Genomic DNA, 24,306 nt, shown 5'->3' with positions numbered 1-24,306 from the left:
CATGGGAGTATAACCTGGCTAAATCTTTCTGGAAACAATTTGGCAATACAGATCACAGGACTTAAAAAAAAGATATTTGCAATTATACAAATCTTTCCTAAGGAATTACTCAGGAAATGTGGTCAAAGATCTATGCACAGAATTTCACTGCTCTAAGAAACTGCAAAGTAAATTTCTAAAAACAGGAGAAATGTTAAATAAATTACGTACCCATAGGATCTGTATCTCATAAACGTCATAATCACCAGAACATATTTATTTCACATAAAAAATGGAAAATTATAAAAAGCCAACCCAAAATATAAATGCATTCAAAATAAACATACATGAAAGATTTGAAAAGAAACAGAGGGGCCAGGCATGGTGATTCATGCCTATAATCCCAGCACTTTGGGAGGCCGAGCCAGGGGGATCACGCATGAGGTCAGGAGCTCGAGACCAGCCTGATCAACAGGGCAAAACCTCGTCTCTACTAAAAATTCAAAAATTAGCCAGGCCTGGTGGACAGCACCTGTAATCCCAGTTACTCGGGAGACTGAGGCAGGAGAATTGCTTGAACCCAGGAGGCAGAGGTTGCAGTGAGCTGAGATCATGCCATTGCACTCCAGCCTGGGGGACAAGAACAAGATTCTGTCTCAAAAAAAAAAAAAAAGGAAGAAAAGAAATAGAGTATCTGGAACATTTTGAGAAACCTCTGTTTGTGAGGTACTTAATGAGGTCGACCATATCTATTTAATACATATTCCCTAGGATTAGGAGTTGGAAGGATGATGGGTCTAACCCAAAATGGCAAATCTCAACATTACAATAGTATTAACAAAAAACTCAGGCAGGCATGGTGGTTCATGCCAGGAATCTCAGCACTTTGGGAGGTGTAGACAGGAAAATTACTTGAAGCTAGGAGGTTCAAGACCAGCCTGAGCTGCAGAGTGAGACTCCGTCTCTACAAAAAACAATTTAAAATGAGCCAGGGATGGAGACATGCGCCTGTAGTTCTAGCTACTTGAAAGCCTGAGGCAGAAGGGTCGCTTGAGCCCAGGAGTTCAAGGTTACAGTGAAGTATGATTGTGCCACTGCACTCCAGCCTGGGTGACAGGGAGCCTCGAAGGCAAAGAAAAAAGGAAAGAGGAAAAAGGAGAGAGAGCAGAGGGGAGGGGAGAGAAAGGGAGGAGAAGGGAGGGAGAGAGGAGGGAATTAAAAAGAGAGAGAGAAAAGAAAAGAAGAAAGAAATAAAACCTCAAAAATTGATTTCATTTGAGTAAAAAACATTGATATCACATATTTGGCAACTATTATACACGTTTATTTATGTTAAGGGATTTTTTCAGTGAAATGTCATGGCTAATCAGTTGTGAGAACACAAACTTACTTATATGCCAACACTAAGTTTTTCCTCATCTATTTTTATCTTCCTCTAATATAACCACATCCCAGAACAGACCATTACACTTGCACTAATGATCAAAAAGAGTATTTTATATAGTAAACTTACATATATCCGTTACTTGCTTTCAATGTATCTTGAATTTACCTTCACATTCCCCAACTTTACTAGAAAACCCAAGGCTAAAGAAAGTAAGCCCATTTCCCTGAGACAGAGCCATCAATATTACTGAGTTAATTCTTTTCCTTGTTTATCTTTGCCAAAGAAGCTAATTCAAATATTGAAGGAAAAAGTAACAGAATATAAACAAACCAATATGCATTATGCACTGTGTGGAAAAAAGTAAAACACAGGTGACTGAGCACTACCAAGAAAAAAACATGTAGATTTTACATATTAAGTACAGGAAGGCTACATAAAATAGAAAAAAATATATTTTTAATAAAATATAATGTAACAAAAACAAACCTAGTTTTTATACAGCCATACCCAAACAGAAACAGTAGTCCATACCAGTGTTCAGACACCTAAGTCCAGCCCTTCCATCACAGAACTTTGACAGTCAGGGGCAAGTAATTCAACAATAAACATTTATTCCACATTAAAACCTAGTTAACGGGATCAGAAGTCACCAAAATCTTTTCCAAGATACAGTGATAGGCAGACAAACAATATTCAAAAAACTGTTAAATAAGACAACAATATTTATGCTTAGATACTAACCACATACATTGAAAACATACACTACATTGGAGAAAAAATTTTCACATGTATCAAAAGACACGTCCTGTTCTCACTTAGAAGTGGAAGCTAAATCTTTGGTATACATGGACATAAAGATGGGAACAACAGACAGTGTGGACTCTAAAAGGAAGGAAGGAAGGAGAGAGAACAAGCGCTGAAAAACTTCCTTTTGGGTACTATGTTCACTATCTGGGTGATGGTATCAATGGGAGCCCAAACCTCAGTATCATACAATATTATACCCTTATAACAAATCCCTTAATCTTAAATAAAAATGGAAATTAAAAAAAAGACATGTCCTGAATAACTCCCTAAGATTTTAATTACATTTTAAAAATCATAAATCAAAAGCTAAAACTTCTTGAACCAATAAACTAAAATATTAGGTTAGTATATCAAGCTTTACAAAGTCAACTAGTAAAGAGAAGTATAGATAGCAGATCATGCTGAACAGATTATAAGAACTGAAATACAGAATACTGATATGTAGTCCATTGTGGGTATAAATATACCCTTTAATATTATTTCCTCTATCTACTTGAAGAGAGAAACACTAATAAACAGCTGGACAAACTAAAAAAATAAAATTACAGTTACAGAGAAAAGTTGTCTCTAAACTCTACTAGAATATATCATACAGAAATGTATAAATACAACATAAAAATCATAAACAGAAATAAATTTTTTATAAAAACAAATGGCATATATATTTATAAGGTTAATTTCCTCATTTGTTAATAATGATTAGCATCTGCAAGAGTCAATAAACAAAATAAAGACATGCAACTTAACTACAAAAAAAAGAGATACCTACTTTAATAACAGATGGCATCTTGGAATTTAGGTTATCATATGTAAAATGAAGACGAGTTCTGAAGGAACATTTGTACAATAAAGGATCCTGGTAAAATTCTATTTTACCACTGGCATTCCGTTTATCAAGACAAACTGTACAGTCAGAAAAATTGATAACCTTTCTCAGCACCAAATCAGTTGCTAAAAAGGAAATAAAACATTTTAAGTAAAAAAGAAAATGAGCAAGGGAAAGGCAACCATTATTTATTAGTATAAATAGTAATAAAACTAATAACAGAAAATAAGATTCATGGAGTGTTTAATACATAATGCCAGACCATATGCAATGAACTTTTCATTTTATTATACAATTTAAATCTTCCAACAACTTTATGAAATAGGCACAATTCTCCCCATTTTATATATAAAGAATCAGAGACCTAATTAGCTTACCCCCCATCTGCATGGCACATTAACTACAAATATTTTTTTAATTATGAAAAATTTCACTACAGTTCTCTTACACAATGAGATAATAAAATTCTTAACAATCCATACTAAAGATAATTTTTTGAAGAAGTCATTCACTTAACATTCATTTTATATTAAAAAACTCACTGCTACTTTAAACTTGCACTATCCAATATGGTAGCCACCAGCCATATGTGGCTATTTAAAATTAAAATTATATAAAAATAAAAATTCAGTTCCTTGGTTGCACTAGCTATATTTCAAGTGCTCAACAGCTACATGTGGCTAGTGGCTACCATATTGGAGAGAGAAGATAAAAAACACTTGTATTATGACAGAAAGGTCTAGTGGAAAATACCACATTAATAAAGAAATCACCAATCAGTCTAGAGTATATTTTCAAAGGAATAAAAATAAAACAGTTGATGATAAAGTATAAAAGTATGAAATGAAGCCTTTAGCAAATCAATAATTTATTTCTTAACTGATAAGCAATTCCTAGGTAAATATCAGGCCCAAATCTACTTGCCCAGTGATTTTAAGTTAGCCATGGGAATTTAAAAAACAATAAAATGTGTTTTAGTTTGGGTTACAACACTGTTTCTGAGTATATCCTGGCAACTTCTAATTAATTCAACATTTTATTTTTTAAGTTTTTAAAAAGTAGAAATTAAAGAAGATGTGTCTAAATAGTATTATTTGCAGATAAATTTCAAAGTTGTCTGTTACTTGAAAAAAATATATGACTACCATATTTCAAATGTACATATTACATGAATAATGATTTAGTTACTAATATTATATATGTACACAAATTAAGAAATTACAATAGTAGGACTAGAAATGAGAAAAAAAAAAACATAAGATATCCTGTAGGTATTTCCTTCCCTCTCTTTATGATAACAATTATCATTTTCTGAGTATTTCCTATTACTCAGATACTACACTAAGTCTTTTACATCTCTTATCTGACAATATTTATACGGTCCTGTTAAAAAATGTGAAAACTGAGGCACAGTGGTAATAGTTTGTCTACTGTTATAAAGTTTATAAAGATTAGAGCTGTAATTCAAACTCTGGCAACCGTACTGCAGAGTTCATGTTCTCATCTACTGTGCTATAAGAACATAAGCTATTCAGTCCAGGCATGGTGGTTCACGCCTATAATCCCAGCACTTTGGGAAGTGGAGGCAGATTGCTTGAGGCCAGGAGTTCAAAACCAGCCTGGGCAAAGTGGTGAAACCCCATCTCTACTACAAATACAACAATTAGCTGGGTGTGGCGGTAAATGCAGAAAATCACAGCTACTCAGGAGACTGAGGCACAAGAATCGCTTGAACCCAGGGGGTAGAGCTTGCAGTGAGCCAAGATCATGCCACTGCACTCCAGCCTGGACAACAGAGTAAGACTCTCTCTTAAAAAAAAAAAAAAAGTTAAGTATTCATATTTCAGGGATACCCCAGACAATTATTATTCAATGAAAAGAGGAAATTACTATTTTAAAAATGTTTTTTCTTAAACATGAAATGTAACAGCAACTATATTTCAAAAACTTACAAAATGAATTATAGTTTCTGGTACTTACTTTAAAAATATGCTACAATTTAATCAGTAAAATATTATTCATCACTGAAATTAGGGCTCTTCAACTATATATGCCAATATATAGAAATATTAAAAGCATATTATTGATTGAAAACAGCAAACCTAAAATACAACATATAAGAATACTATTTTTAAAACAAGGGTAGGAAACTTATTCAAAGAAATAGAGAAAACTTCCCAAACCTGGAGAAAGCAATCAAAGAAAACCCTAAGACCTTTGGATTCACTGGCATATTCTGCCAAACATTTAAAGAACTCATACCAATATTCACAAACTATTCCAAAAAATTGAAGTGGAAGAAATTCTTCCAAAATCATTTCCATACTATCCAAAGCAATCTACGAAATCAATGCAATCCCTATCAAAATACCAATGACATTTTCACAGACATAAGAAAAAACAATCCTAAAATGTGTATGGAACCACAAAGACCCTAAATACTCAAAGCAACCCCAAGCAAAAAGAACACAGCTGGAAGCATCATACTCCCTGACTTTAAAATTTACTAAAAGCAATAATAACCAAAACAGCATGGTACTGGCACAAAAAAAGACACATAGCCCAATGGAATAAAATAGAAAAACCCAGAAATAAATCCAAGCATTTACAGCCAACTGATTTTCTACATAGGGGTCAAGAAAATACACTGAGGAAAAGAACAGTCTCTTCAAAAAATGGTGCTGGGAAAACTGGATATCTATATGCAGAACAAACCTAGACCCTTATCTCTCACTACAAAAATCAACTCGAGATAGATAAAAGACTTAAATGTAAGACCTGACATTGGTCTAGGCAAAGAATTTATGACTAAGACCTCAAAAGCATAGGCAATATCCTTTTGAATATACGTCTTTTCTACCATAAAGACACACACATGTGTATGTTCATTGCAGCACTATACACAATAGCAAAGACATGGAATCAACCTAGATGCCCAACAGTGGAATAAAGAAAATACGAGACAAAAAAATAAATAAATAAAAATAAAAAGAAAAAAAATAAAAAGAAAATACGAGACATATACACCATGGAATACTACATAGACATAAAAAAGGATGAAATCATGTCCTTTGCAGCAATATGGATAGAGCTGGAGGGCATTATCCTAAGCAAATTAATGCAGGAACAGAAAACCAAACATCGCATGTTCTCAACTATAAGTGGGAGCTAAGCACTGAGTATACATGGACACAAAGAAGGGAACAATAAATACCAAGGCCTACTCGACGGTGGAGGGTGGGAGGAAGGTAAGAATCAAAAGATTAACCATTAGGTACTATGCTCATTACTTGAACGACAAAATAATCTGTATACCGAATGCACGCAACACGCAATTTACCCAAGTAACAGACCTGCACATGTACCCCCTGAACCTAAAATACAACTTGGAAAGGAAAAAAAAGAAATATTAATTCTCACACATAGTATGGATGGTAATAAATTGATTTAACCATTTCAGAGAACAATTCAGCAATATAAAACATAACTGAATGTTTACATACTCAGTTATTCTTTTCCTGATCATAATTTACAGAACTCAAACACATAACGAGGAAACATAGAAAAGGATGTACATTCCAGCATTATGGGCAATGTCAGTATTTTAGAACAACTTGAATGTCAACCATATGGGAGATGATAGGATTCTGCCTCTAATAGTAGAAAAGATTAGATATTCTGAAGACCTTTATACTGAAATAAAAGTCTTGGAAATTATTTAAAAATACGTAAGGGGAAGGAATCAGTTAAAGGAGAAAGGATAGATGGCCCAAAACTATTTTACTTTTTAATCCATTATGGCAAGTAATTCGTGCAATCTGATTTGGTGTCAATTGAACATCTTATGTTTATTGGTCTTTGGGGTATACTCTTTTTTACATATTTGTTCAAGTCTCCTGTCCATTTTTCTATTGAGCTATTTTTTTCTTATTGATTTATAAAAGTTATATATTGTGGATATAAGTATGTTGCAAACTGTAAGTATCAAGAATATACATTTCCATCTGTGGCTTGTCTTTTTACCCTCATAAAGACATTATAATTCTTATTTTAATTGCAATATTTTAATACAGCCTCATACATTACTTGTTGGTATAAAAAATGGCATTACTATTATGAAAAAACTATTTGTCAGTTATCTCTGAAGCTTAACATAGGCCTAAACTATGACCCAGTAATTTCACTCCTAGGCATATACCCAACAGAAATATATGTATATGTCCACCAAAGGACATGTATGAAAATGTTCGTTATAGCATTATTCATTATAGCCAAAACTGGACATAATTAAATCTGTATCAATAGTACACTGAGCAAAAAAGTGTTTTATTCACAACATGGACCAGACCTGCAAACTCGCCATCCCCCATACATCAGGAAAGACCAGTGCAGGCAGAATCCCAACCCTTCCTCACCTGATTGTGCAGGGAGAAGAAACAGATATATACACACACAAATGAACTATTGTTACAAAAACCTGAATAAATTCCACTTACATAATATTGAGCAAAATAATCTAGGCCCAAAAATACATATGGTTCCATTCAAACAAAAATTTAAAGAGTCAAAACCCTACTATGGTGTCAGATGTCAGGAAAGTGGATGCTTTGGGGAAAGAAGGGGCAGTAGTAAGTGAGTATATGCACAACAAGCACTTCTAGGTACTGATATTGTTCAATTTCTTGAGCTTGGTAGTGGTTACATGAGTATGTTCATTTTATGGTATGTCATTTTGTTATGTGGGTTCTTTGTTTGTTTGTTTGTATGTTTGTTTGAGATGGAGTCTTGCTCTATCGCCAAGGCTAGAATGCAGTGGCATAATCTCGGCTCACCCAGCCTCCACTTCCCAGGTTCAAGCGATTCTCCTGCCTCAGCCTCCCAAGTAGCTAGGATTACAGGCACCTGCCACCATGCCCAGCTAAATTTTTTTGTATTTTTAGTAGAGATGGTGTTTCACCATGCTGGCCAGGCGGGTCTCAAATTCCTGACCTCAGGTGATGCGCCTGCCTCAGCCTCCCAAAATGCTGGGATTACAGGCGTAAGCCACCACACCCGGCCAGCTATGTGTTTTTGCTTAATGCTCTTTCTTTTTTGTATGTTATGCTTCAATTTAAAAAAATTATTTAAAAAAAAACTGAATAAAAGGGAAAATAATAGTTTCTTCCTCAGAGAGTTAAAGGGTTAAACAAGATAATTAATATAAAATATATAACACTAGCCCTGGTACTAAATAAACAGAAGATATATTTTCACTGCCTTTATCACTACCATCATCATGAGCTTTCATATGGTATCATATTTGCTTCTGAAGATACATTGGCAAGTTAGAAGCATTTTATAAATGACTCACCCAAGTTTGCACTATCAATGAATAGTGGAGAGAAGATTCCAACTAAGATCTTTCAACTCCTGATCCAGAATTCTAATTCATGATAAATAATTTCCCAAAGTAAAATTGGCATTACTTCTATATTAAAAACTATATTTCTGGCTGGGCATGGTGGCTAACGCCTGTAATCCCAGCATTCTGGGAGGCCGAGGCAGGCAGATCACTTGAGGTCAGGAATTCGAGAACAGACTGGCCAACATGGTGAAACCCCATCTCTACTAAAAATACAAAAATTAGCCAGGCATGCTGGCAGGCGCCTAGAGTCCCAGCTACTTGGGATGTTGAGGCAGGAGAATCGCTTGAACCCGGGAGGCAGAAGTTGCAGTGAGCCAAGATTGCGTCACTGCACCCCAGCCTGGGTGACAGAGCGAGACTCTGTGTCAAAAAAGTTAATTAATTAAAATAAAATTTCTTCACCAAAAATGTCAACTCACTAATTCAATCCTACATTGTCCAGTTCTATTTTTCTATTTTCCACAGCTGCTTCTTCCAGCCTTTTAATCAAATATTTCTTTCCACAGAAGATGCAAAGGGGGCATTAACAATACATAAGAAATGATGTTTGGGCCTTACCTACACTCTTCTTTATGTCATAACAAAGCTGTAACATCAGGACTCTCCTTTTGTTAAATATGAAGACTAAAGTTTAAAAAACACATAATAATAAAACTATATTCCAGTTCTGCTGCTTCCTAGTTGTATGCCTTAATCAGGCAAATTAAACACTCTTGAGACTCAATTTCACTTTGCTTTAACCCTTTAACTGGGATTGATGATGAATAAAGGAATATATGACTAAATATCAAAAAGAGATAAAAAGAGGCTTCAGGACAACCAAGAAATTCCAGGCCTGGCATGGTGGCTCACACCTGTAATCCCAACACTTTGGGAGGCCAAGGCGGGTAGATCACTTGAGTCTAGGAGTTTGAGACCAGCCTGGGCAACAGGGCAAAACCCTATCTCTACAAAAAATGCAAAAATCAGCCAGGCATGGTGGTGCATGCCTGTGGTCCCAGCTACTTGGGAAGCTGAGATGGGACGATTACCTGAGCCCAGGAAGTCGAGGCTGCAGTGAGCCAAGATAGCACCACTGCACTCCATCCTGGGCAACAGAATGAGACCCTTTCTCAAAAAGGGAAGGGGAAGAGGGAAGGGGGCAGGGGAGAAGCGAGGAGAGGGAAGGGAGGATGAAAGAGGGAGGGGAGGGGGGATGGTGGGGGCAAGAGGAGGAAAAGAAGAAATTCCAAATGTGCTTTGGAATACACAAGCCTAAAACATACATCAACCAGATATATTACCTTGCCTTCACCAAGCTTTGTAAATGCAACATGATGCCTTTCACCTTTCAAAAACATAAACAATTCAAACTAAATATCATTTAACTTTTATTGCTACAACCCATGGCACTATAAAATATAGCATGAACTGCATAACAATACCTAAGTCAACAACAGACCATATATCTATGACGGTTGTCCCATAAGATTACAATACTATATTTTTACTATACCTTTTCTGTTTTTAGATACACAAATACCACTGTGTTACAACTACCTGCAGTACTCAGCACAATAACATGCTGTACAGGTTTGCAGCCTAGGAGCAATAATAGCCTATACCATACACCTGAGGTGTGTACTGGCTATACCATCTAGGTTTGTGTAAGTATACTCTATGATATTTGCATAACAACAAAATCATCTAAGATGCATTTATCAGAATATGTCCTTGTTGTTAAGCAATGCATGATTGTATTATACACCACATTTGAAACAAGCATGTGGCAGGTAAGAATGAAAATTAAAAGTATTAAAAAACAAGTATAGGCCATGCATGGTGGCTCATAACTGTAATCTCAGCACTTTGGGGGGCCAAGGCAGGCAAATCGCTAGAGCTCAGGAGTTTAAGACCAACCTGGGCAAAGTGACAAAACCTTGTCACTACAAAAAAAACACAAAAATTTGGCCAGGCGCGGTGGCTCATTCCTGTAATCCCAGCACTTCGGAAGGCTGAGGCGGGCGGATCACAAGGTCAAAAAATAGAGACCATCCTGGCTAACACGGTGAGACCCCGTCTCTACTAAAAATACAAAATATTAGTCAGGCATGGTAGTGGGCACCTGTAGTCCCAGCTACTCGGGAGGCTGAGGCAGGAGAATGATGTGAACCCAGGAGGTGGAACTTGCAGTGAGCCGAGATCGCACCACTGCACTCCAGCCTGTGTGACAGAGCAAGACTCTGTCTCAAAAAAAAAAAAAAAAAAAAAAAATTGCCAGGCATGGCAGCATGTGCCTGTAGTCCCAGCTACTCAAGAGACTGAGATGAGAGGATTGCTTGAGCCTGGGAGGCAGAGGTTGCAGTGAGTTAAGATCACACCACTGCACTCCAGCCTGGGCAACAGAGCCAGACCCTGTCTCAAAAATAAACAAACAAAAAAAACCACAAGTATAGATTTCTGAATTTGGAGTGTCTCCTAACCTCCTGTAATCATATGCAACATTTTGTATATGTGCATTCTTTTTCCACACTGGAGGCATGAAGATTTGATAACATTTACCAGCAAGTCAGTTGGCCCAAAGAAAGGTTAAGAGTTAAAGCAACTGTTTCAATTATGGAAAAATATACAGTATTCTTGATATTTACTCACCAGAAATATCCATGAATGCACGATCCCATAATTCACCTACTGTATAACATTCTGCAGAAGTGATGTTGACTGAAAGAACGATATCGTCTTCAACATATTTTAATATGAGATTATTTATCACAATGTTTACATTATTTACAACTCGTCTAATCAGACTCTGCACATAACCTATAAAATAGAAAAAAAAGATTTTAATTAGCCACAAATCTCTCAGTAAATAATTATTTCTTAAAATGTTATTGAACTTAATGTATGAGAAAGGTGGGTATTATTTAGCATATTTCCCAAAGAGAAACTAAAGTTCAGATAGGTTAAAAGGTTTGCCAAAGTGACACAGGTAGTAAGTAGCAGATCCAGCCCAACAAATGTAATTATCAAGAAGTTCTATAGTGAAGTATTCACATAATAAGAGAAACCACAAAGACCATATATATTTTTGATAACATAATACTAGATCCCATACAATGATTATCCTATACTTCAAGTACTTTGATTTTTGCTTATTGTATTATGTAAATATTTTCCAAAATGAAACAATGTTACTAAATGCTGATTATACAGTATATTAAAAGACGGGCTTCTTTAAGCTTAAGCTTCTTTTTAAACCAGCTACCATCAACTCTTCCTAGTTTAGCCATAAAAATATTTAAAAGTTATGCCTGGGATAGAGGAAACATGACCATCATAATGAATTCAACTCTATTTACTTACTAATATTTAATGTTAAAATAGAGTAGAAGGGAAAATATGAAGAAGAAAATGTAGACAGGAAGAGTTAAATAAATATTTTTTAAATACTACCATGAAGAAGACAGAAAAATGAAAAAACGAAAGTATGGAAGGAAGGAGAATGTATAAAAGTAGAATAAGAACACAGGGAAATAGAAACAGAAACAGAAATACTAGTTAACTCAAAACACTAAAAGTAATTAATGAACATTCTATTTCTTCATGGCTTGCTTAGAATCTCCAAATTTTTTCTTTTAATTTCATGTTACCGTGGAATACTTCATAATCTCACTTACGTTTCTCACATAAGTGTGTACATGGATACATTATTCAGTAATTTAGTTAAAAATATAAATAACACTTTATAAAAAGCATTTTAAAAGCCAGGAGAAAAAAAAATTAATCTTTTCCACTGTAAAAAGCTAACTAAAAGGTAATGCATTTCCACTATTAAAGGAAACTACTTAAAAGGTAATTAAAATTTTAGCTATTTCATGAAATAACCATATGGTTGTATTCTTTAACCCAGAATTTTACTGGACAAAACAGAATCAACTTCTGTCAGCAACTGACATTGTTAACACCTATACTAAAGCCTGCTGGGAGAAAGCTTATTTAAATCTATTCAACCATAACATGTTTGCAAAACCCAACTCCTTCATTCATTCCCAATGATGCAAATAGGAGAGAAATGTAATACAACTTAGATTCCAGGTTTTCTCCTATATTGAAACTATTAGCAGCTTTTAGAGTACCAATTATCACATGCTATAAAATTAACATTCAAAATATTAATAGATTTAAAGTAACAATTACTATTTCATGAGTAGATGCTAAAATAATTCTTAACAAATGTGACTTCCAAAAGAAATTTTAAGTATCAACATTTTAACCTTAGAATGTACATAACCCCGTATTATTACTACTCAATGCAGATTTTTAAAAATAAAAATAGGGCCGGGAGCGGTGGCTCACGCCTGTAATCTCAGCACTTTGGGAGGCCGAGGCAGGCGGATCACGCGGTCAAAAGATGGAGACCATCCTGGCTAACACGGTGAAATCCCATCTCTACTGAAAATACAAAAAAATTAGCCAGGTGTGGTGGCGGGCGCCTGTAGTCCCAGCTACTCAGGAGGCTGAGGCAGGAGGATGGCGTGAACCCAGGAGGCGGAGCCTGCAGTGAGTCGAGATCGCGCCGCTGGCACTCCAGCCTGGGCGACAGAGCAAGGCTCCGTCTCAAAAATAAATAAAAATAAAAATAAAAATAAATACGTTTCCAAGAAGTCAAGTGAGCATGACTAATATTGGTTTCTCTATTTCTCAAAAACCTGTCATGAATAGGGAACTGTTTGTTTTGTTTTGTTTTGTTTTTTTGAGACAGAGTCTCTCTCTATTGCCCAGGCTGGAGTGCAACACGATCTCGGCTCACGGCAACCTCCGCCTCCCGGGTTCAAGTGATTCTCCTTCCTCAGTCTCCTGAATAGCTAGGATTACAGGCACGTGCCACCACGTCAGGCTAATTTTTGTATTTTTTTAGTAGAGATGGGGTTTCACCATATTGGCCAGGCTGGTCTCCATCTCCTGACCTCGTGATCCGCCCACCTCAGCCTCCCAAAGTACTGGGATTGCAGGCATAAGCCACCATGCCCGGCCAATAGAGTACTCTTAAAAACCACATAAGCGTTCATGAGTTTTTATTATCTTTAAAACAGTATTGAAAATAGCACAGAAATATAATGCAAAGTAATAGAAACATAAAATACGTATTTTAACTGATAGAACACTACTGATGGATTGTTCATCTTTTTAAAAATATTTTCTGGCTGGGCATGGTGGCTCACACCTATAATCCCAGCGCTTTGGGAGGCTGAAGCAGGCAGATCGTTTGAGCTCAGGGGTTCAAGACCAGCCTGGGCAACATGGTAAAAACCCGTCTCTACAAAACTACAAAAATTAACTGGGTGTGGTGGCATGTGCCTTAGTCCCAGTTACTCGGGAGGCTAAGGCAGCAGAATCGCTTGAGCACCAGAGGCGGAGGTTTTGGTGAGCCAAAGTTGCACTATCACACTCCAGCCTGGGTGACAGGCGTGAAACCCTGTCTCAAAATAATATATATTTTTTTCTTTCCATTTTGTATTATAAAACTGACATACAAATTGAGACGAATAAGCCAATTCACCAAAGTAAAAGAAACAAATATCAAAACAACTACTTCTGTAGAAGACTATTTCTATTTCCTTATTAAAAATGCAATGTCAAAATAAGTAACAGAAACTTATCAGTGGAATAAATGACACACTGTCTCTATAATCCCTCAAAGTAACTTGCTTCTACGCAAGCTACAAGATAGTGTCAAGCAGATCTAACAGCTCTCATCACTCCATACTTAGAGACTCCCTGGAACTGTATTTGTTCAAATAACATAATAATCATCCAGGTCTACTCCACAAGCATCTGAAAATGGAAAGTCACACTAAGGATGAGAACCTACAAGATGTAATATTAGATGGCTCTAAAACAGCCTGCTGCTTATCAACCTTTCTCCAGAAATTCTTATTATCTACCTCTCCCCATACCTCATATAACCCCTTCTTCCAAACATACATCTATGTCCACAGGACCAGTTGAAAACACTAAATTTTCACTAACTTTGCTCATGTTCTTCCTCCTTTTTAGAATACTTTTTGTCCATTCACACTTCTTGTTCAGGTGCAGTATAATTTTCCTCTGCCTTATATTGTCTTCTCCAATGTCCTCCATCCTATACCTCAACATTAAAGAGAAATGCCTCTATGACTTTTCTTGGGCTTATGCTACTATTAGTCATTTGCTTGTGTATATGTTTGGTTATCTTCTCTGATAAACTGTGAAATCCTAGAGAAAAAAGATTATATCTTATTTATTTCTCTGATAGTCTTAAATGGCATGTATCAAAATTTTTTGGTTACAAAGAGACACCATCTGCAATTGATTCATCTTGATGTGGTCACTGGGAAGCCAAGTTGCTCATAATCAGAAATTTCCATGGTTGATGACTTGGTTACAGTACATAAAAACATCTTAGTCAAGTTTTTGGTGTAAAATTTATTTGAGCATTATGTAGCATCAGATAGGACATTTATGCTCAAATGGTTAAAGGTAAAATAAGTTCTTTAGAATGTTCTTGTCTTTTATGAAATGCTGAAATTGTTTCAAAATAAAAAGTTTGTTAAAAGGGCAAGAATAAAAAATCTTTATTGTCAATGTTATATAGACAGGCCCAATAAAATATTAATTAAAAACATTTATCAGATTTAGTAACTAGATAATAATTGTGGGCAATTACTGTAGGAGCTAAAAAAAAACAGATGTGAGTTGGTGATACTATATTATTTAAGATGATCACAGAAGTTCTAGACAATGAAATAAAGGGAAAAAAGAGAAATTAGTGTATAAGTATTGCAAAGGAGGGAAAAAAGTCATTTCACAAAGATGACAGTACTTTTTACATAGAAGTTCCAAAAGAAGAGACTAAAAAATATTGAATACTGGTCAGCTAACAAAATACAAAAATTAGCTTTCCTATACAAAAAAGTGATAAAAAGAAAATGGTAAAAATGGAAATCCCAATTAGCAATAAAATGTATGAGATAGCATTTTCCACCTATAGAAGTTTAAGAGATGTTTTTTAATAATAAAAAAATAGCATTGGACTAAAAATGTGATTGGAATAAAGTATTGTTACAAACTTTTCACCAAGTAATTTAGCCATTTTATGCCGAAAACCTTAAAAGTGCTCACAGATTTTGACTCTATAAATTGGAAAGGATTTTTCCTAAAGAAATAAGCAGAGGTGTATGCAAAGACTTACCTACATATGTTTGCTAAAGCATTTTACAAAACTAAAAATAACAAATAACCTAAATATCAAACCAAAAAAAAAAAAAGGACTGGTTGAATAAACTGTAGAAGAGTTATACAACAGGATTGTATGCCATTGACTGAAATAACAATGTAAAAAATATGAATGGCCTGGAAACACGTTTTTGGCATAACAGTAAATGAAAAATTTAGGTTACAAAAAATTGTGTGTGTGTGCATATGTGTGAATGTGTGTGTGTAAAGGAAGAAAAGACTCTCTAAAAGGTTGTACACCACAATGTTAACCGATTTCAGTTCTGGGTAAGATAAAGTAAGCACTCCACCCTGTCTTTCCCAGTGACTGCAGCCATAAAACCTGGAGAGAATGTATGGAGCAGCTACTTCAGAGCTCTGAAAAAGTAAATAGTAGGCATGAGATGGGAAACAGAAACAAAAAACAGAGTGACCAAAGAAAAACAACAAATGAAATGGCAGGTGTAAATTCAAACACATCAATAATTATAATTTAATCACATTGTGGTCAGAGAGAATGATACATGATACTGATGCTTTGAAATTTCTCAAGACTTCCTTTTCAGCCAAGTCTTTGTTAATATTTGTAGATACTCAATGTGTGCATCAAAAGAAATGTATACTGTCTTACGTGCCTAGTGCAGAGTTTACATGTGTCTACTAAAACAAAATTTTTATATCCAATGATCTAATTTAGGGATTTTTTTTTCCTGATTGATTTATGACCTTTCAAAGTCAGATCGTTAGGTACATACAAAGTTAATGTGTATTTTCTGGAGAACTATATCTTTTATTATAATTTAGTATCTTTATTACCTATTTCCATTAATGTCTTTTGTCTTTAATTTTCTTATTTTTGCCTCATTTTCATACAAAGATATAGATTTATTTTTGGCTACTATTTGTCTCTTATATTATCTCCCATACTTTCATTTTTGATCTGTCTTGCCTCTGTTTTATGTGTGTGTTCAGAAGCCATACACACCTGCACATGACAACTCCCTCCTTTTAGTGCCCAACAGATATTACTTGTGGTTCATTAGAGCTCATCTTCCTTTGGTTTTGTACTGTGGTTGATAGTTTAATACAAAACTTCCTTTGGTTTTGTATTGTGGTTGATAGCTCCTATCCTAAACAGTTAATTCTTTGAGGGCAAAAATAGCCTTCAATGAGCTGTTCTAGCATATTATTCACATAGTGATACACATTTAGGGAAATAAGCAGCCTGTCTCCACTAAGCAATACTTTGAAATTCAGTCAAATTAAAATGAAATAAAGGCTCTCTAATGACCACATTTTCTGTAATAAAATATAAACATCAGCTATCTTGAAGGTTATTCACAAAATAATAGTTTGAAGCATAATCCATTTAAAAATGGATTGATACATTAATAAGAAAGAACACCTGTATGGCAGAGAAGCAGCTATCCATCAATAATTTGTGCTCCCACTTCAGGCATGTGGAATTGCTACTGAGATTTAACTTCTAAGTCATAAGTAATAGCCCTGCAAATAGTTTTCCTCAGAGGAATATGCATCACTTCCAGCCTGGGGATATTAAGAAGCAGATAGGTCTTTTCCAGGCTCTTTCTTCCTGAAAAGGCTGAAAGCAGCAGAATCCAAAGTCTGGCCTAAAAGATAGCAGAGTCTCAAGATAAAAGTAGCTTGGGCTTGGCGCAGTGGCTCACACCTGTAATCCCAGCACTTTGGGAGACCAAGGTAGGCGGATCACCTGAGGTCAGGAGTTCAAGACCAGCCTGGCCAACATGGTGAAACCCCATCTCTTCTAAAAATACAAAAATTAGCCAGGAGCAGTGACACACACTGGTAGTCCCAATTACTCATGAGGATGAGGCAGGAGAATCACCTCAACCTGGGAGGCAGAGGTTGCAGTGAGCCAAGATCATACCACTGCACTCCAGCCTGGGTGACAGAGTGAGACTCCACCTCAAATAAATGAATGAATGAACGAATGAATGAATGAAGCTTGGATTCCTGGTAGAACACTGCTTTGAACCGGTACATAAAAAAATAAAGCTTCTATTGTGATAAGCCGCTAAAAATTAGAGGTTACTTTGTCTACCAGCTAACATTATCTTAACCTGTATAATTTGTCACTGTTGCTTTAAAAAAAAAAAAAAAGGCAAATAGGAAATGTTTGTGGTATCTCCTATAACAATTAACTATCAATTTTGACTCAGGTTCTTGAACAGTTGGAATATTCTTAAATTATTTAACATATCTTCCAACTATTACTAAACTCTCTTCAATAGTATTTTCAGAAACCAAGCCCTAAAAGGCCAAGATAGCAAGCATTTAAGCACATACACACAAACACAAACTATGTTCTCTATTTCATATTCAATATTTTCTACTGGAAATAGAAAAATCTAAGTAAATGACTATTAATTTAGTAATGTCTCTCCATGTACACCAAAATATCTGAATTTTTATTTTCTCATTCACAAAGTAGGCTAGATCAAAGGCTTAAGTGGGCCTATGGATAGACTTCAGCAAGTATGTGAAGTTATAAGCAAATTTTCAATATGCATATGTGGCACTTTTCTTTTAACAGATTTCCAATGATCTATGACCTAGAAATGACTGACCACTATACCAGATAACTTGAGATAACTTCTTATTCCAAATTTCAGTGACCATAAATCTAATTACGCAAGCCTGAGGAAAATTCTGCATGATTTTGTATGGTTCAGACATGTAAATGACTATTACGAACCAGATGTCACTGTAGATTAGGGGCCAGCAAAAGAAGGCCTGTGCCATCTGGTTTTATAAATAAAGTTTTATTGGAACACAGCCACATTCATAATTTTATTAATCATCTATAGCTAGTTTCATGCTACATGAGAAGAGACAGCTGTGACAGCACATATCACTTGCAAAGCCTAAAATATTTACTGACTGACCCTTTACAGAAAATGTTTGCTAACCCCTGTGCTAGATGATGACAATCAAAGATGACTAAGTCACAGCCAGGCACAGTGGCTCACACTTGTAATCCCAGCACTTTGGGAGGTCGAGGTGGGCAGATCACCGGAGGTCAGGAGTTTGAGACCAGCCTGGCCAACATGGTGAAACCCCATCTCTAATAACAATACAAAACTTAGCTGGGAATGGTGGCAGACGCTTGGAATCCCAGCTACTCGGGAGGCTGAGGCAGGAAAATCTCTTGAACCTGGTGGGCGGAGGTTCCAGTGATCCAAGATCATGCCACTACACTCAAGCCTGTGCGACAGAGTGAGATTTCATCTCGGAAAAAAAAAAAAAAAAGCCTAAGTCATATCTTCTCACCCAGTGGGCAACATGGATTTTAGTTTAACTGTACCCTAAATATTTCTATTAAAGTGTGTGGTAGAGAAATTATCTCTACCATGAAAGAACTGTAATATGATTCCGAAGCAGGATATGGCTGCCAAAAATTAGTCCTCAAATAACCGTATGACTTAACCGTTAAATAACAAAATGATTTACCATTGTACACACACACACACACACACACACACACACACACACACACACTGAGAAAAAGAGAAAGGAAAAGGAAAGAGATAATTATATGACAATACCAAGACAGCTGAAGCTATACAATGGAACATAAAATTTGTCTCTGAGCTTCCTCTAGCAGGCAAAAAAAGTAGGGATTTTTTTTTTTAAACGAGTAACTACTTCGAAAAAAATAACAGTTAATTAAGAGATGATGAAAAAAACTAAATGACTTTAAACTTTTTAAAAAATTAAAATAACTTAAATTTTTCAAAAATTAAAATGTCCTTTAAAGCCATTTTAGAGACATGTAGAAACAGCCCAGCAACTGAAGTTTTTTATAAAGTACTTCAATAAAAGTGAAGGGTATATAATTCAGAGAGTACAGAACTGAGTAACCCAGGTATCCAGTTTAGAAGTGGTCTCATTTTACACTGAAATAAAATGCAGAAGGCACTGAAGAAGCATGCATGCATGCATGAATGAATGAATGAATGCAATACACTTAAACTCTCTAAGTAGAAACTGTCAGCATGTCTTACAGGAGGTACTAAGCCCACAATTTAAAACTTTACTGTTATTAATAAACAGTTATTAATGACAATATTAATAAGCTGTTATTAACAGTAAAGTTCTTGGCCTATATAACATTAACTGAAAGAAAATGTTTGCTTCAAATCAGTCAGATCCAAACTCTTTTAACCCTCGCCCAGTAAGAAATATTACATTGTAACCCAGCACAAGTACATACATTCATATACTTTCTTGAAATATTATTAAGTTTTAATATAAGCAAACATGCTATGTGACTTTCTATTCAATGCCATATAGTTTTAAATGCTTGCCATGACCCACTAAAGTGTTTTAACAATAAACTAACTGGTCAGGATCCTTGGTTTGAAAAAGACTATTCTAGATGCCAAGAACAGAGATTGCCAAGCAGATGCTGGATGTTATATTCTTTTCCTAATAGAGAACCACCTATTCTTCAAAAGATTAAAACAACTGTCTATTGCCAACAGGAAAACCTCTCAAAAATCATCTCTGGATTTATACAAATGCCCAAACTGCAAAACTGTAAACACAGATGCTGGGAGAAATAACCTCCCCACAAAATTTCAAAAGCAGGAATTTATCTCTACCATGAAAGAACTGTAATTAATATAATTCCCAAGAAGGATAAGGTTGCCTGAAAAGACTCCTCAAATAACCATACGAGTTAACCTTTAAATAATGACATGATTTACTATTATCCAACTGGATTCTCAAATTATCCCTTTTTTTGTTACTTTTGGCAAAATTAAGTTTAGCTGCTCCGCCACCCAGTTACTGGCCAACAGCTTCAGTTACTTCTTAACTGTGATTTATGTCAGCATAAAAGAGACTATGAGGCCTCCTGTTAGGTAAAGGTAGAAAGGCACATGCTAATCTAAAAACTACCTCAAGTAGTTCAGGTAGAACACAATTCTGTTAAATGCTACTAAAAACAGGATGTTTTAGGACGGGCGTGGTGGGTCACATCTGTAATCCCAGCACTTTGGGAGGCCTAGGCGGGTGGATCACGTGAGACCAGGAGTTCAAGACCAGCCTAGCCAACATGGTGAAACCCCGTCTCTACAAACATTAGCTGGGCATGGTGGTGCAGCTACTTGGGAGGCTGATGCAGAAGAATCGCTTGAACCCAGGAGGCAGAGGTTGCAGAGAGCTGAGATCACACCACTGCACTCCAGCCTGGGCCACAGAGTGAGACTGGGTCTCAAAAAAAAAAAAAAGAATGTTTTATGTTATATTGATGATTTCATGTTTTGTGCCACAAAAATAGGCCAATTCTCCCAATTCTGAATAACAGTCTAAATTCTAATACAGACAATAAAGAATCATTAAAAGTCTGGGACCTATTTTGAGTACATGCAGGTTACCCCATAGAAGGTTACTATGAAATCAACAATTGACAACAGCTTTAATTTTTTTGTGTTTTCTTAGGAAAAGCAAAATATAAAACAAGCCAACAATTAAACCTACAATTGATTATTCTTTGCCAGGACATTGAGAGAGAGAGACCTCAATGCTTCTATACACAAGCTGCTATAGAACTCTTAAGAAAATATGTAATCATAAATTTGGAGGGACAAAAGGATTGCCCGTTTAAAAAGAACATTTACAGTTTAATTCATAATTTAATTTAATTTCTCAGGATTTTTCACAAGGAGTTATTAAGAAAAAGTTTTAAAAATTCTGGAACCATCACACAACTCTAAGCACAAATAGAAACATTTAGAAGTAATACATCTTCTGACACCTTTTCCAGCTTATAACAATTAATCTATCCAGAATCCAGATGGATAACAAAGACCTGTTAAATAGAGTTCTGAAGAACACAAAGCATCAGTACTAATGTCACTATAGACTAGTTAACAGTGTTCAATTCAAATGTAACTTAGGACATGTATTTGAAGGAAGGGGTCTATAAAATGATATACCTAATTCTAGCCTTTTACAAGTAAGTGGTGCCAAAAGACTGCCAAAAAGTAATGAGAGGAGCAGAAAGCTTATAAAACTTCGGCACAGAAAACAACTATATATCAATGTCTAATATATCTCACAAAAATAGGAGTCACTAATAAATAAAATCAAAACAGAAGTGACTGATAAACAACTCCTAACTGTAAAAAGGCAGCAATACATCTTGGCCACAGAGCTGACATGTGATGATCAGTTTTTTTCTTTAAATGTTTACGAAGAAATATGCAACCCACTACTGTCCCACCTAAATAAAAACTTCAGGAAATAAAAGAGATGATATATAAGGTCTGTTTCAGTTACAAAATTCTGCGATTCCATTAGTGAATTTTAGCACTTCCAGAAACTCAGAATAATCTAGTGTCTTTTCTCTGTTATCAAGACACAAGGGGAACAAAGAGACTGTTAGTCTTTTGCTTAAACTGTAAGAAAGAAACTCAAAGAACAACTTACTGCAAAAGAGGATCAAAATTTGAATGAAACCCATTTGTGAAGGCTCTAGACCCAATTTGTTCTGAAGTCACACACAAGTACACATGCACATACAGCTTAAAAGTTTTATGATACTAAAAATATATATTCTACAAAGGACTAAAACAATGATCAATTTTTTTTTTTTTTTTTTTTTTTTGAGACAAGAGTCTCACTCTGTCACCCAGGCTGGAATGCAGTGGCACGATCTCGGCTCACTGCAACCCCTGCCTCCCGGGTTCAAGTGATTCTCCTGTCTCAGCCTCCGGAGTAGCTGAGATTACAGGTGCATGCCACCACGCCCGGCTAATTTTTGTATTTTTAGTAGAGACATGGTTTCACCATGTTGGCCAGGCTGGTCTTGAACTCCTGACCTCAAGTGATCCACCCACCTTAGCCTCCCAAAGCACTGGGATTACATGCATGAGCCACTATGCCCGGACAAAAATTGAAATTTGATTTTATCGATCCCGTTAGAAGTTACCTGGTGGTAAGTCAGGATCTGTAGGAGCAGCCTGCTGAATTCTCCGTGGTTTGATTGATGATTTTGTGTTCTCAGTAGTACTACGGTTTGTGGAATTAGAACCACAGCTTTCATGGTCATCCTATTTTTATTTTAAAGAAAGAAAAAGAAAACCATCAATCATATTCAACAATTAAGAAAAAAAATTTTAATATATGCAGTTTATGGTAGCCACAGGAGAAAGATCAACATAATTTTATTTTTAGCTCTAAAAACTACATAACCAATTTTCATAATTTGCATTCTCAAACAGCATTTAAAAAAATTAATAACTAGTAGTTTAAAACTATAAATTCTTCTTTCTTTAGCTGATATCAAAACAAACTACTTGACAGTCTCCAAAGAATTCTTATTTATGGCTCTAGCAAAAGAAAAAATTACTTAATGAAAGCTTTTAAACAACATCCATCTCTATGTAAGTGCAAAATAAATAAAAAGGTTCTTAATTTTTCCCCTATTTGTTGTTTATATGTTAAAACACTATTTTCAATCCAAGCTATCTTGGTCATCTTTAATGATTAATCTTAATCACTCTTATAATCCTCTCCATCCTACTAAACAATGTATACTAAATTATCATTCATGTTAGGTATAAGTTTTAACTGGGTTTCAATATGAGTAACAGAAACAAATAAATTATATGTATTTTTGAAATTTATCCCTTTATTTATAACTGCAAATGAGTACTTTTTTCCTGTCCTGATTCAACATTTATATAATGCTCTTACATGCCAATTGCTGGATTTACAAGGATAAATTAGATATATTTATCTTTGTAACCTGTCCTTAGGGACTTCACAATCTATCAAACACATATATAACTAATTCTACAACAGCAATACTTTTGTTTGTTTTTAAGTAATAAGGAGCATAAAAAGAGTCATTCTGTTTGGAAGAACTAGAAAGATCAGGCCATTCAAAATTAAATGTGGAAATGTTTTAGGTTTAGACGGGGGCTAAATGAGGTGTGGAGGGAGGAACCATAAGTAAAAGCAAAACAGTATCAACATATGTAGCACATATAAAGAATGATGATTAGTCAAATAAGGCCAGAGTATACAGTATCTAAGATGGAAGAAGTTAAAGGCACAGATCTTTCAATAAAAATGGGGTAATGTTAACAACTATAGAGATATTCTCAGTCCTCATTCTAGTTGGCCTGTTTTAGGATTTGGTAATTAGGAGGAGGCTGCCACTAACCTATTAGAAAGGAGATTTAGCAGTTCCCACAGAGAGAGAGAATTGGGAGCAGTAAATGAGTAGCTCAGAGTGAATGAGAAATTACAGTGGGGTCAATAAAAATAAACTGCTCTTTCACAAAGATAGGCATTACAAAGAGAAAATAGGTGGAGTAGTAACATGAGGGAAAATCATCTGGCAACTAACTTCTTATTCCTTTTTTGAGGATAAAAGAATACATTTTTGCTTGAAGTAAAAATGCATATGTGGAGTGACAGATCAAAGATACCAATTTTACAAAGGGTAGCTGAGAGTGCACTGCGTACCATGAATTCATTAATCAATAATAACACTATTTTATAGTGATGAATAATCATCACTAGTTTACCAAACTAACAGGGTACTAGAGGCAAATAAGAATGATAATAAGACCTCTTTAAGAAAATTTTTATTCACTATCACACTAAGAGAAA

General features: G+C 35.3%; 1 protein-coding gene across 1 annotated transcript in view; it reads right to left on the bottom strand.

Annotated features, from left to right (window-relative positions):
• The window catches only part of LOC111520902 (vacuolar protein sorting-associated protein 13B), an 883,038-nt gene that overhangs the window by 787,376 nt on the left and 71,356 nt on the right, over positions 1 to 24,306 (bottom strand). The window contains exons 4-6 of the mRNA XM_026454936.2: positions 22,616 to 22,736; positions 11,035 to 11,202; positions 2,943 to 3,124 (exon numbers count right to left, since the gene is read on the bottom strand). Coding sequence (XP_026310721.1) covers positions 2,943 to 3,124; positions 11,035 to 11,202; positions 22,616 to 22,736 — 471 coding nt within the window. The remainder of the gene's footprint in view (positions 1 to 2,942; positions 3,125 to 11,034; positions 11,203 to 22,615; positions 22,737 to 24,306) is intronic.

Source organism: Piliocolobus tephrosceles, chromosome 7, assembly GCF_002776525.5.
Source record: "Piliocolobus tephrosceles isolate RC106 chromosome 7, ASM277652v3, whole genome shotgun sequence".
In the NCBI taxonomy this organism is placed as follows: domain Eukaryota; kingdom Metazoa; phylum Chordata; class Mammalia; order Primates; family Cercopithecidae; genus Piliocolobus; species Piliocolobus tephrosceles.
The sequence above is the reverse complement of the archived record's forward strand: the minus strand, read 5'-3'. Positions and strand labels throughout refer to the sequence as shown.